The 13,088-nt window shown below is 38.5% G+C and overlaps 1 protein-coding gene across 3 annotated transcripts; it reads right to left on the bottom strand.

Moving 5' to 3' along the window:
- Positions 1–2,608: 2,608 nt before the first annotated feature.
- Positions 2,609–12,802, bottom strand: LOC18433414 (protein SMAX1-LIKE 7). Of its 3 annotated transcripts, XM_088873579.1 has the most exons (4): positions 11,025–11,512; positions 5,436–5,658; positions 4,841–4,863; positions 2,609–4,741 (listed from the first exon to the last, which is right to left on the bottom strand). In XM_088873579.1, the coding sequence occupies exons 2-4, from the start codon at positions 5,546–5,548 to the stop codon at positions 2,826–2,828; spliced, it is 2,052 nt and encodes a 683-aa protein (XP_088729705.1). In that variant the 5' UTR covers positions 5,549–5,658; positions 11,025–11,512; the 3' UTR covers positions 2,609–2,825. The 3 variants fall into 3 exon arrangements, with proteins under 3 accessions (XP_088729705.1, XP_011623016.1, XP_088729706.1); XM_011624714.3 differs by lacking the exon at positions 4,841–4,863 and having other exon boundaries at positions 2,609–4,736; positions 11,025–12,802; XM_088873580.1 differs by lacking the exon at positions 4,841–4,863.
- Positions 12,803–13,088: the final 286 nt, after the last annotated feature.

Genomic DNA, 13,088 nt, shown 5'->3' with positions numbered 1-13,088 from the left:
GAACTATTATATGGCACCTAGCTGGATCCTAGAGAGAGAGAGAGAGAGAGAATTAATATTACAAGACGATCGAAACCATGGGAGCCTCCATGTTTCACGAACTTGTCCAATGCATGCATGGTTTTGCCCAGTGTTTACCCGGTTCGACTCGGAAATCGCCATGGACGGATCGAATCGGCGAAAAAAAAGGGAATCGTCCGGTTCTAGAGAGAACCGAACGATTCAGTACAGTGACTCGCCGATTCACTGTACGGAATCGGCGAGTCCGTACAGTGAATCGGCGAGTCCCGTACGGTTTTTTTTTTTTTTTTTTGTAATCCATGATAGATTTTTTTGTAATACTTGATCGATTTTTTTGTAATCCATGATCGAATTGTTTTTTTTTTTTGTAATCGATGATCGAATTTTTTGTTTTTTTTTTTTTTTTTTTGTAACCCATGATAGAATTTTTTGTAATCCATGATCGAATTTTTTGTAATCCATGATCGAAATGTTTGTTTTTTTTTTTCTTGCAATCCATGATCGAATTTTTTTGTTTTTTTTTTTTTTTTTGTAACCCATGATAGAATTTTTTGTAATCCATGATCGAATGTTTTGTAATACATGATCGAAATGTTTGTTTTTTTTTTGTAATCCATGATCGAAATGTTTGTTTTTTTTTTGTAATCCATGATCAAATTTTTTGTTTTTTGCTTTTTTTGTAACCCATGATAGAGTTTTTTGTAATCCATGATTGAATTTTTTGTAATCCATGATCGAATTGTTTTTTTCTTTTTTTGTAATCCACGATTGAATTTTTTGTTTTTTTTTTTTTTTTGTTTTTTTTTGTAATCCATGATCGAATTTTATGTAATCCATGATCGAATTTTTTGTAATCCATGATTGAATTTTTGAAAATTTGTGATTTTTTTTTTTTAATCCATGATCGAATTTTTTTTGTAATCCAAGATAGAATTTTTTGAAAATTTGTGATTTTTTTTTTTTAATCCATGATCGAATTTTTTTTTGTAATCCATGATAGAATTTTTGAAAATTTGTGATTTCTTTTTTTTAATCCATGATCGATTTTTTTGAAAATTTGTTTTTTTTTTTTTTAATCCATATTATTCAAAGAGAAAATGAGAGAGCTGATGATTCTGAGGCCACCCTATCCCAGCCATATTATTCACATATCGAGTCCCAACAGCAACAGTGTAGGGATGAGCACGACAGTACAGGTGAGCATGAAGGATGGACGATCTTCGGGGATTTTAGATTGGGAACACAACAAAACACTAACACTCAGGGATTTGGGAATAGTCAGACACCTGCTAATATTGATGATTCGTATTTAGATCGAATCAATGAATTGTTAAACGAATTCAATCAATGGCACCAGCGTGACCAAAAAAAACAATAACGTCATCTATCATTTCATTTTTAGATCATATGTTACTAATTTTATGCTTTATTGTAGTCCATATATGCTGATATACTTATTCCATGATAATTATATATTCATCCTTTTGTGTGATGTAAATTAAATGCTGAATGGCGGTTCATGCAGGGAAAGAACATATCAATATTCGCATATTCATTCAAAAACATGACAATTCTTAATGGAGTACCCTAATTTCTTATTGAATTCCTAAAAAACAATATTTATAATGAATTTTAATAATTTTTTTGGATTTTTTTTAAGCTTCATTCTGCCCGATTCACCCGATTCCCGATCCGGATCGCCGATTCGCCGATCCGGATCGGTTTTTTGAAAACCCGATCCGGGTCACCGATTCGTTTTTTAAACCATTGGTTTTGACGGTACAAAAGTTTGAGCAGTTCCAATTTCAGGGAGATTCAAGAGATCAAGTTCACATCTTAAAAAGAAAATCAATACACTTTGGCCTAAAATCTTACATTGATCCAGTTGCAACCAAGATAAGCAAGAAAGATAGCATAACAAGTTATAATTTTTAAGAAATTTATCAATTTATCCATGAGGTATGAACAATTTAACACTTTATCCGTATGTTTTAATTTAATTTCAAAATACCCAAAGGAAAACACACTTTTAAGTTGGAATAGTTCCAAATGGGTAAGATGTTGAAAAGTTAATATCTAATGCCTATTTCTTTTTTAAAATCTGCAACTATACCGATTGAATAAAGAGTACAATATACAAACTGAAGGGTAACACAGGAAGTTGTGAACTCCCTGTAATCCCAAAAAAACTGAATGGAAAGAGTTAGATAAATAATTAAAAGCACTTTATATCTTTTGAAAACATATGTGAAGAATTTGTGTGTAGTGATTAAAAATCCCATGACCTCTATGAATGCAACACACACTCACTGTGGTATAGGGAAATCAGGAAACCATGGTATTATTATTAGCAAATACAAGGCTGATAGATTCTCTAGAAAGAGACACAATTCCTTATTATAGTTATAGCCTAAGAAAAACTATACGAAAATAACATTAACATCCTAACATTTACATTCAAGGCAATCCTTGAAAAACGTGAGAAGATACTTCATAAAGTCGCAAATGGGAACAAAGCATAAGTTCTTAGGCTATAATAGATACAATCAATAAGCGGAAATCCTAAAATTTAGGTGCAAATCAATCCTTGAAAAACGTGAGAAGATACTTCATAAAGTCACAAATGGGAACAAAGCATAAGTTCTAAGGCTACAATAGATACAATCAATAAGCGAAAACTTGGTAAAGCCCCAAAAAATATGGGATTATCAGGCCTAATATTTTCTGATACAAGACTGACAACCTAGGAGAGCGAAAAACGAGAACCATATTGCTATTACAAACTAATATACATCTAAGTTACATCAAGTTCTAATATTTACATTCAAATTAATCCTTGCGGGAAGGCAAACTCCAAGCGTCTGCTCTTCCAAACAGCGATTTTCACATACAAGTTTAAGAACTGTATGATCTGAGAAATCATTGCTCTCATGGAGTTCCATTAAGCTCTTTCCAAGAACCTGCTCTACCCACTTTTCAAATTCTTTGCTCTCATCTGATAACCACACAGCCCGAAGTATCTGCTCCATGACCCTCAAATCAATCTCCATGAAAACTTTAGCTCCTACTATCATTCGAAATATTTCACTTATTTTCTCTAATATTTCATTAGCAAGCCCATCAAAATCAAAAGGCCTTAAAACCACCACCTCATCTACTGAATCAAGAAACTCATCAATCCAAGTATCTGAATTTTCAACCAAAGAACCAGTCTCATCATCCCCATGTTCAGTTTCATGGCTTGTCTCAATCTCCTCAGCAGAGAGATTCAAATCGAAGCCCAAAACTGAAGACCTTGGAGATTTTTTGGGACTATCCAATGACGCATCATTCTCTGTCTGGCCACGCGATTTGCGTTTAGCTGGACTATCACATTTATTCCAAGATTCACTTGATTCTCTGAAATTTCTAACCACTAACCTTTTTGCATGGTCCACTAAAATACCAAAAGAATGGTCCACTTGATTCTTAGAAGAGTGATCCAACAAAATCTCCATTTCCCATTGTTGGGCTGCTACAATTCTCTCCTCCGAGAATTTGAACATTTCTTTCCCATTCATGAAAGCCTTACCCTTTGCTGCCTTGGCAGTTGTCACAAATATCGCATTATTGATGCTGAATTCTCTCCTATGAGAATTCGAAAGTTTACCAGTCCTTATTGCTTGGCATAATCCACTTTGGACCATCATATCTGCCTTATCAACATTCTCCAGAAAGACGACTGATAAGGGTTTCTTGCTAATCTCTTCAGTGATATGATCCAATACAGTCTTCCCTCTAAACCTCATATCATACCCACTAATCTCTAAGGAGCTCAAATCTACACTAATCAAGCTATTTTCATTGCCAAATATGATCTCGGCGAGAGCTTTTGCGATCCTTTTCTTTCCAACATGGTCTGAACCCAACAAAGTGAGCCATACGTCTCCTCTCAAGCATGCCCCACGACGCCTTTGATTGCCTGTTCGGGATTGGACCACTGAACGACTAACTGCAAGCACAGCCTTATCTTGCCTTCCAACTTTTTCTAATAGGGCACTGTATACTTCTTTATAGCAGTTTACATCAAGGTTTGCAGGCTTATCGGAGGTTTTCAAAGGCAAACTTGGCTGACTAGATGTCTTCCAACGAAAAACTGGCTGATCAGAGGTCCTCAAATGCACAACTGGGTTCGTGGGTGCATGTCCATGACTCATGCTTGTCATGGATGGAATGCAATCAGAGGTGTCCTTTATGCGCTCGTTATGGGCAATCATGACATGCTTTAAGCCATCATCATCATTGCCATCATCACGAGGAATATACATTCTTCCCAATGCTAAATCAGTGGTGACTGAATTCACAGATGATGACGATGCACATCTTTCAGGGTTACCCAAGTTGGTATGGGATGAAAAATTCCAGGGTTGATGCCCTTCCAGTCCTATATTTGACTTAGATGATGTATAATTGCCTTCCATTGGCGATGTCATTGAGATATTTTGCATAGAAATTCCCTGCAAATCTTGTGATATCTCTAACCCACTGGAGTTTATGCCTCCTGTGGTGTTAGTGGTAATACTGCTATTAACTTGCTCCTTAGGTTCCTTGACCGGCTTGCTAGAGTTATCGAGCTTGGTTATCTGGGTACCACTATGAAGATGATAGCATACTTCATTCCATTTTCTTTGTAGGCCCTTAACTTTAACATCTAACATTGCATGATCATCTTTGGCCTGCACTGAAATAATGCAAGACGTGTTTCGCATAAATATTGACAAATTATGGCATGTTAAAGTTGTCACCTCTGAACATTAATTTGAGAAAATAAGGACAATACCTGGAAAACCTGCAAAGAGTACACTGTGATCCAAAAACTTGAAATATCAATACAGGGCTTCGACATTGTCATTTCTTAATATGACTAATTTACCCTTGATCTGGTGCTTAAAATACCAGAGAAGTGAGCGCAACAACGTAAAATAAACAGGGTGTACAACTGTAACAGTCATTTAAAATATAGATGAGTCCCGGTACTGTCCATATTTCAAGTTTTTGAACCACCTATATGATCTATGCAGGTGTTCCAAGTACTGTCTAATATTTCACCATAACTTTTGAGCTCTCACAATGCCGAAAATAGTAATGATAGTTGGCCATTACTAGCTTCCTTAAAAATCACAAAATCTGGATCATGGTTCTTGTTGCCAATATCCAGTGCCATAAGGTATACGGCACTCGAAAAAAGGCATCCACCATTAAGTATTACTGAAATGCAGCCCACGAGGACGCTTCCTCATGTACAGTTAATCTACAGCGTCTGTCATTAAAACGAATGGTGGATGATCCTTTCGTGTCCCATATACCATACTCCATTGTATTACATAGTACAATGCAAGGAAGAAAAGTAGGCAGTTTTCAACAATGTGACACACCTGTAGGAAGTTAGCTCTTTGTAGCCACGGTGGAAAGCTAGGGTGGGCCTGATCAGGCAGTGAACTAGAGCATGTCGTGGATATAGCTGCAACTTCTTGTTCGCACTTCTCATTACACTGTTGACAACGAACAGTGGTTTGGTTTGTCGCACCAACAGAAGAACCCCTTAAGTCAGATGCTGTTGCAAATAATCCACCAAAGGGAACAAACGACTCCATCAAGCTGTAATTAGGTCATTACCACAAACAAATGTATGAGATCCAATTAACGCACTCAAATCCAAGGCCACATTTTAGTAAGAGAAAACTGAGCAAGGATCCAAGGAAAAATGACAAAAAAATGATATTACCCCAATAAGCTTAAGAAATGGATACATATCTAGTAAGGAAATGAAATTAGTTCAGAGCCTATATAGAACATTTTCAGTGCATGTAACAAGAGAACGAAAGTATCACTTTCTCAGATTGCAATTATGGCCGCTCTTCCGGTTGCTTCTGCAAGCTAAGGTACCAGTTGGCATTTTCTTTCACTCAAAATGAGATAAGCATGACCAAGGAATATGAGGTTGCCACCAGGATTTTCTTTTTCTTTCAGTTAAACCCCACTTAGGAAATGTGAACCCAACCAGTAGCATTTTCCTATTTTCATTTCTTTTTTTAATCCAGTCGGTTTGGCTGAAACTTTGTGGGTATTTTGGCCACCAGGAGGTGAAATGGATTTGGAGAGAGCATATGATCATGTCAAGTAGCAGGATTTGGTTTATATGTTGTGGTAGGTTGGCAGATATGTGAGTACTAGTCCACAGCCTGTACGATGCAAGGCAAGTATCTTGTGTACGTCAAGTTAGGACTTTTTATATATACATCTTACAAAGATAAGCTACAGATTGTAATGATAGAAAGCACACATTTGCAAAACCTTATTTTGAATAAAAAATTATAAAAAAATTAAAACCGCCTTTGAAAATAAAGAATTAACAGATCCAAAAAAATAGAATAATTTTCTTCCTATGTATGCAAGTAAACCTTATTTGTTACTTGACTGTGTAATATAAATTATATTTCGACTTTTTTGTAAATTAGCATATGTTTCTTTTGATAGTAATAATTTGTGAATAAAAAAAAATTGAAATTAAGAAAGTGCCACAAACCCTACTTTTATTTGAAGATGGAAAAATAAGGAAGTCCAGAAAATTTGGAATTTATCTTTATCCTATTAGTGCAAGGGATAGTGAGAAAAATCTATTGTTGTTAAAATCAAACAGTGTGGATGGTCACTATTGCTTGGTGATGATTGGCACTTATACATCCAAAGAAATTAAGTACATGCAGTAAAGATATACTAGAAAGGGAAGAAGTACTATTGCGAGATCATTTGCCATTTTAGCTTCTCACTTTTTCTTTTTTTCACGTTCTGTACTTCATATTACCTTTCCCTAAATGCTTTGACCTTTTAATGGAAACATCTTTCACAGAAAAAATGCCCTCCAAGGCCAAATAACCAACCATAAACCACCATTTAGTGCCGGGATGGAAGGGTTGTTGAATGAAAGATACCCCCAGCTAATTTTTAATCAAAGGTTTTCATATGCCTACAAACTCTAGGTGTTCCCCCTACTTTCACCTACAATGGACAGTCAAGCACGACATGCGTCACGGACATATTTTCAACAAAAATAAATAAATTTGTTCTATATTTCAATTCCAATTGTAGGTTGTCATGAATATGATTGCGTTTCTACCACAAACTAAATTAATCCAATTTGATATAATATTGCTTTGCTCTCATACAAAATGACGAAACATACACAATAAAGAACTACAGAAAGCACAACATGCATACAAGAAAAGAGAAGCATAGAAGAACAAATGCTACATAGTCCATTCTTATCATAAGTGGACCCGAAAATAGTAATTATGCCTATAACCAACTTGCTTGCTCAAAGATGTGTGGTTACAGATAAAAGGAAATTTTTACATCGAGTATTATATTCTTTTGAATGATAAAATGGCAATAAATAGATGCATGGCTGTAAAAGGGCCCACTTGTATTACATATCGTAAATTTGTAAATGACATTTAGACAATTTAATAAGAATAAATAAAAATTGCATTATGTTTTTATTGGTTACAAAGATAAAGGATTATGTATTTATGTTACCTCACAATAATAAACGTATAACCCCTTTAAGATCGTTACCACAATAAAACCATTATGTGAGCCTGTGAACTTTAGCAGCAATTGATTCACCTTGAAATAAAATTAAGGGAAAATTTCATTCGTAACCCTAATTTCCCATCGTATTTCATGGTAGACCCTATTGCTTTTTTACTTTCAAGCGGCATAAGAAAACCCCTAACGATTTCAACGTGCCCCCCATCTCTTATCTCCTTGTTTTATTCACTTTTGAATATATAAATTAGCCCCAACAAACTATTTTATATCACCTGAACCTAAAAACCTTTTTTACCATGTTTTTGCCCTTTTCAACCGATCAGATCTCCCACTCTCTCATTTCACCACAGTGAGCTCTCTCTCTCCACTATGGCAAGGGCTCTCTCTCTCAATTCACCCACTATGCTAACCCTAATGACCTTCTCACCTCTCTCCCTCTCACGGTAAGTCTCTCTCTCCCTAAATTTACAGCAGCTTCATCTCTCTAAATCTCTTTATCTCTCTAATGGCCAACCCCCAAACTCTTAAATCTTTCTTCGTCTAACGCAGTATGACCTATATTCCTCTCTCTAACCTTGTGTTTAAAGAGATAAAGGAACCGGCTGCAAAATTTAGATAGAGACTTATATGTAAGAGGGGGTGAGAGAGAGACCAATATGAGAGCGAGAGAGAGAAAGAGTCCTCAACGTGGTGAATTGAGAAAGTGGGAGATATAATGCATTAAGGGGATGAAAAGGGGAAAAACATAATAAAAACAAGTTTTTGAATATGGTGAATTGGGAGTAGGAGATATAATGGGGTTGAAAGGGAAAAAATGATAAAAATAATTTTTGGTTTGAGGTGGTATAAAATGGTATATTGGGGCTAACTTTTATATTCAAAAATCAATAAAAGGGGAGATAAGAGATGAAGGGGTACGTTGAAATCCTTAGGGGTTTCTTTATGCCGCTTGAAAGGAAAAAAGGAGGAGGGTTTACCGTGAAATGCGATGGGCAATTAGGAATCCATACGAAATTTTCCCTAAAATTAAAGCAACTGAACTGCACCTGATCAAATTTTGTCGACACATTTTGATCACAACTTATTATCCAAATAAAGAAAAAACACATCTTGATAATGGCCTCAAAATCAACAATGTCATATTCTCATAGAAGTGGAGTTGTTGTCACTGCTGAGTGCATCTGTAGACGGACTTCCCTCCACTTGGTTAGTGCCACTGGTCATTGCTCATCTTCATCCATGCATGCCCCTTCAGCCCTATGCCAAACCAACTCAAGCACTCTAAAAGCCTGGAGCCTGAATCTCCAGACTACAATCATCACTCATGCTTATTAGCCATTCCTTATCTAGATAAATGGGATTATAGTTGCTGGCCCTTGTCAAATTTTGGTCATCTCAAGTGACAATCATTTATTCACATTGCTAAGCAATTATTAATCTTCCACTAAACTTCATCCAATTTTCTCCAACAACCACCATGACACAAGGTACTATAGCCCTATATAGAGATGCATATAGCATCAATGGTTTGTAGGAAATTTAAGTCCCTATGTACTTCATGCAGTGCGGCTAAATACAAATCATATAGTATCCAACAATAAGACTGAACAAATATTTGTCATAAAAAAGGAAAAAGCAACACCAAATCTATGGAAAGCATGTCACCTCAGCTACATTTTGGTCTGGATTGGATACACCAAATCCATTCAAAAGTCTATCGTTGCATCCCAAAACTTTAGGGCCTACCATATTACATAAAGGGTACGGTTTGTATAGAGCCGAGGCTCTAAACAGTCAAAGTAAAGTGCACCTCCAAATAGTGTCAAGAAATGTGATTTCAATGCTGGAAATCATGGTGATAACCTTAAAATATATTTTCATCTTGAATTATAAAATTTAAAGCTTAAAAAATAGTGTAGATCGAGCACATCTATGAAAACTTGAAAATCTTCAAAATTGACGGTACAAAAATACATTACAAGATGCACTATTTTCAAAACTTGACATCCTTTTTTTTTCTCATGCTCGTGCATCTTGATGTCGAGATGATTTAAGATATTTGGGCATCAAAACAACCTCTTCTAGTGAAATGTTTGAGGTGGGGTCTAATTTGATTCTTTAGAGCCTCAGCTCTATATAAACTTTTTCCTTACATAAATTACTTAAAATTTAAGAAATCTAAAGACCTCTCTTTAAGAGATCCTAAACTTAAAATATATGAAATTAAGTCTCAAAACTAAAATATAGGAGAGGCAAAAACAATGAATAAGGAATACATCCAGTTGAGCGCCCATAGTTGCAGATTGAGAGGTGCTCTAAAGTCTATCGCAGGCTATCATCCCTGTCCAACATTTGAAGAGCCTTCCTAATAGGCTGAATGGATTTTGACACCAGGCACACTGATAGACTGACCTTCAAAAGGGATGTATCATCACAGTAACACGGAGAAAGCGATAAAAACACGCTCCCTCATCCATCATAATTCAACACCTCAATGGCAGCAGTATAAGCAATGAGGTTTTATTTCCTGAATTGTTGACAAGTGCTCCATAAGTACCAAACCTCTTCTCCACTATTTCATCAGAGAATTAAACAAAGTCTTTACATTCCAAGCAGCATCAAACATATCAACATACCATAAAAACAACGTCATGTATGATACTCATCTAAGAGACACCAATATAACATTAAGGATATAGATCTACACGGCTATGGTACCCTGACTCTACCATTTTACAGTACCATAGAGGCATGGTCGACCATTGCAAGAAAAAATCTTGGGACTTCCCCAATTACATGTATCAGATATTTTAACCCATCTTTTCTACTGATTTATTTGCAATTATATGTGTACAAGAAGGTTCAAACCATAATCCCCCTACTACAACAGAAGGTAACTCAACAAGAGAAGAGGGAAAAGGGGGAGGGGACAGAGAATGTGTCTCCAGGAAACCAGAGAAAGAATTGATAACCCACATTAAACAACAATGGTTCATTTCCATCGTCTAAACCCTTGTCCTGTCAGTTCCACCCCACGAGGCGACTTAAATGGGCCGCAAGAAAAACATGATCCCATACAAATGAACACATAGAAGGAACAACCATTCTGAATTTTTCAGCAACTTCACTATTTTTGCTTAATTTATTTCTTATCCCCTTTATTCCTTTAAATATAAATAGACCATCTTCCAAAACTCATAAGCATATACAAGAAAGGGTGAAGGTGGTATAAAAAATTATTCTTAACAGTAAGAAAAGCACCTAACCTTTGCATGAAGCTCAAGACATGTGCTCAGAGAATTGTTAGCAGTAAGAAAAGCAAGAATTCATATAAGAATCCAGAGACAGAAGATGTTTTCAAATCATCAATAACAAAAAGCATTCACAAAGGAAGAGAACAAGAAAGAAGGTACCTAGACCGAGGCAACGACCCGAAAGGCGACCTTAGGGAGCTGACAGGGAGAGGATGCAAGTCCCAATCCTCCTCCATTGAAGGATAAAATGTCTGGCACTGCAAATAGGCCTCATAAGTAGCCAATCCAACTAAACTTAACCGTCCTGAAGAACCATAAACACCCATCAACTTTGTTAAACCATTGATTCCATGGCTAACAGAGGAAGCATTCGAAAACTGATCGAAGAGCCGCCCCAAATCCCCCAGCCCAAGAATCACGCCGGAACTCGATGACACCACAATTCTCTCCAATTCCTTCACTTTCTCGCCCAATTCCTCTCCCCCCACCTCCTCAAAGGACACGTACTCCATTCCTTTGAGCTCTTTCTCAACGTCTCCTCTCTCCAAACTATCAACAAATTCTTTAACCAACCCATCGCCTGAGCCTGAAACCATCCCAAGAAGAACCGGGTTACGCCTCTTCTTCTTCAAAAATATATCAGCAAGCTTCTCGGGACCTTCAGGTGGGAGCTGGAAGGGGAAGATGGGCCTCCCGCCATGCTCTGGTTCAGATAGGTTGGGTAAAAACAGTGGCGGTCTGCTCTTTCTCGGGAAAAACGAAACAGGGGGCCTTTCGATGGCGAGCTTAATCTCATGACTGAAGAACCCGGCCTCGCTCAGCACCCTGCTCACCACCGGGTCATCGAGGATCGCCAAAATCAGACTCTGCACCTCGACCTTCACCGAACTTATAGGCTGATTCTGCAGCTGAGACTGATTCGGCTGACAGAACGGGTCACAATAAGCGCGACGCTGACTCGCCTGCGACCGCTTGATGGCGGCCACGAGAGAATTCGAGAGCGGAGGGAGCTCCGTGCTGTGGGGGGAGGAGGAGGGGAGGCGGTCGAGGGCGACCGAGAAGCAGAGGTCGAGGGCGCGGTACTGGAGTCGGTAGGCAGAGGTGCGCCGGGAGCGAGAGAGGGCGTCGCGGAGGGGGGAGGAGGGGCGGGAGAGGAGCGCGGAGACGAGGTGAAGGGACGTCGTCTGGGGGTGGGACCGGCGTCGGGCTGACAGCGAAGCGTCGTCGAGTAGCGCGGCGCAGTCGTTGGAGAGGGAGGCGCGGACGGCGCTCAGCGGAGTAGGCATTTGGTGGTGCCGACTGCCAACTGCTGATGAACGCGCGCGCCAATCGGCGGAGGAAGAAGGTGGACGAGGGGCATCGATCTTTGCTTAATTGCGAGTGTTATTAATGTTGAAAGGGCGGAGGTGTTTGGGACCGCATGGTCCTGGTGGGGGGCACATATTCTCCACACCACACGAAATATCTCTCTCTCTCTCTCTCTCTCTCTCTCTCTCTCTCTCTCTCTCTCTCTCTCTCTCTCTCGTCTTTCAGTTCTGTCGTGACCTGAGTGCAACATCTTACTCTCTCTCAATGAACACCGGCAGGATGCGATTCCTCTCAATCAACAGGACTACTTTCTCTCTCTTTTGCTGTTTTAGGTGTTTCTCTCTCCAAACTGGTCCTATCTCCTCCATCTCTGTTGTCCCTCTCGTGTCTCTTTCCCCCCCCCCCCCTGCGCCGGTACAAAAACGAGATGCTGAGTCCACTACCGATCCGTCATCCATCATTACCCCTCCAACCCACCCAAGGGACTCCACACTCTCTCTCTCTCCTCTTTCTCTCTCTTCTTTGTCATGCGATAATGATAAGGTGGGTGGAGTGAAGAATAATCAAAACCACATACGTATCATTCACAATAACCCAACTCCTCTCTCTTTTTCTCTACTCGCTCCTTCAAATGGAAGGTAAGATGTCTCTTCGCCTTATAGCGCCTATTATTGCTGCCCTACCCCCTCTCTCTCCTCTTTCTCTCTCTTTACAAATAATGCCACCACTCCTTTCTCTCTCCCTCACTTTTGGATTCTCTCTCCTCTCTCTTTTTTCACACAAAAAGCCACCACTCCTTTCTCTCTCCCTCACTTTTGGATTCCCCATCTCACCGTACCGGACAATTTGTGCATTTTGTCATGGGCGTATAGAGCCTAGGCTCTAAACAAGAGCCTATCTTCAAAATATCCGAAA

Source organism: Amborella trichopoda, chromosome 8 (assembly GCF_054954075.1).
Source record: "Amborella trichopoda isolate Santa Cruz 75 chromosome 8, AtrichopodaSantaCruz75HAP2 v2.0, whole genome shotgun sequence".
NCBI lineage: Eukaryota > Viridiplantae > Streptophyta > Magnoliopsida > Amborellales > Amborellaceae > Amborella > Amborella trichopoda.
Note: the sequence above shows the minus strand (reverse complement) of the source record. Positions and strands in the feature narration are given on the sequence as shown.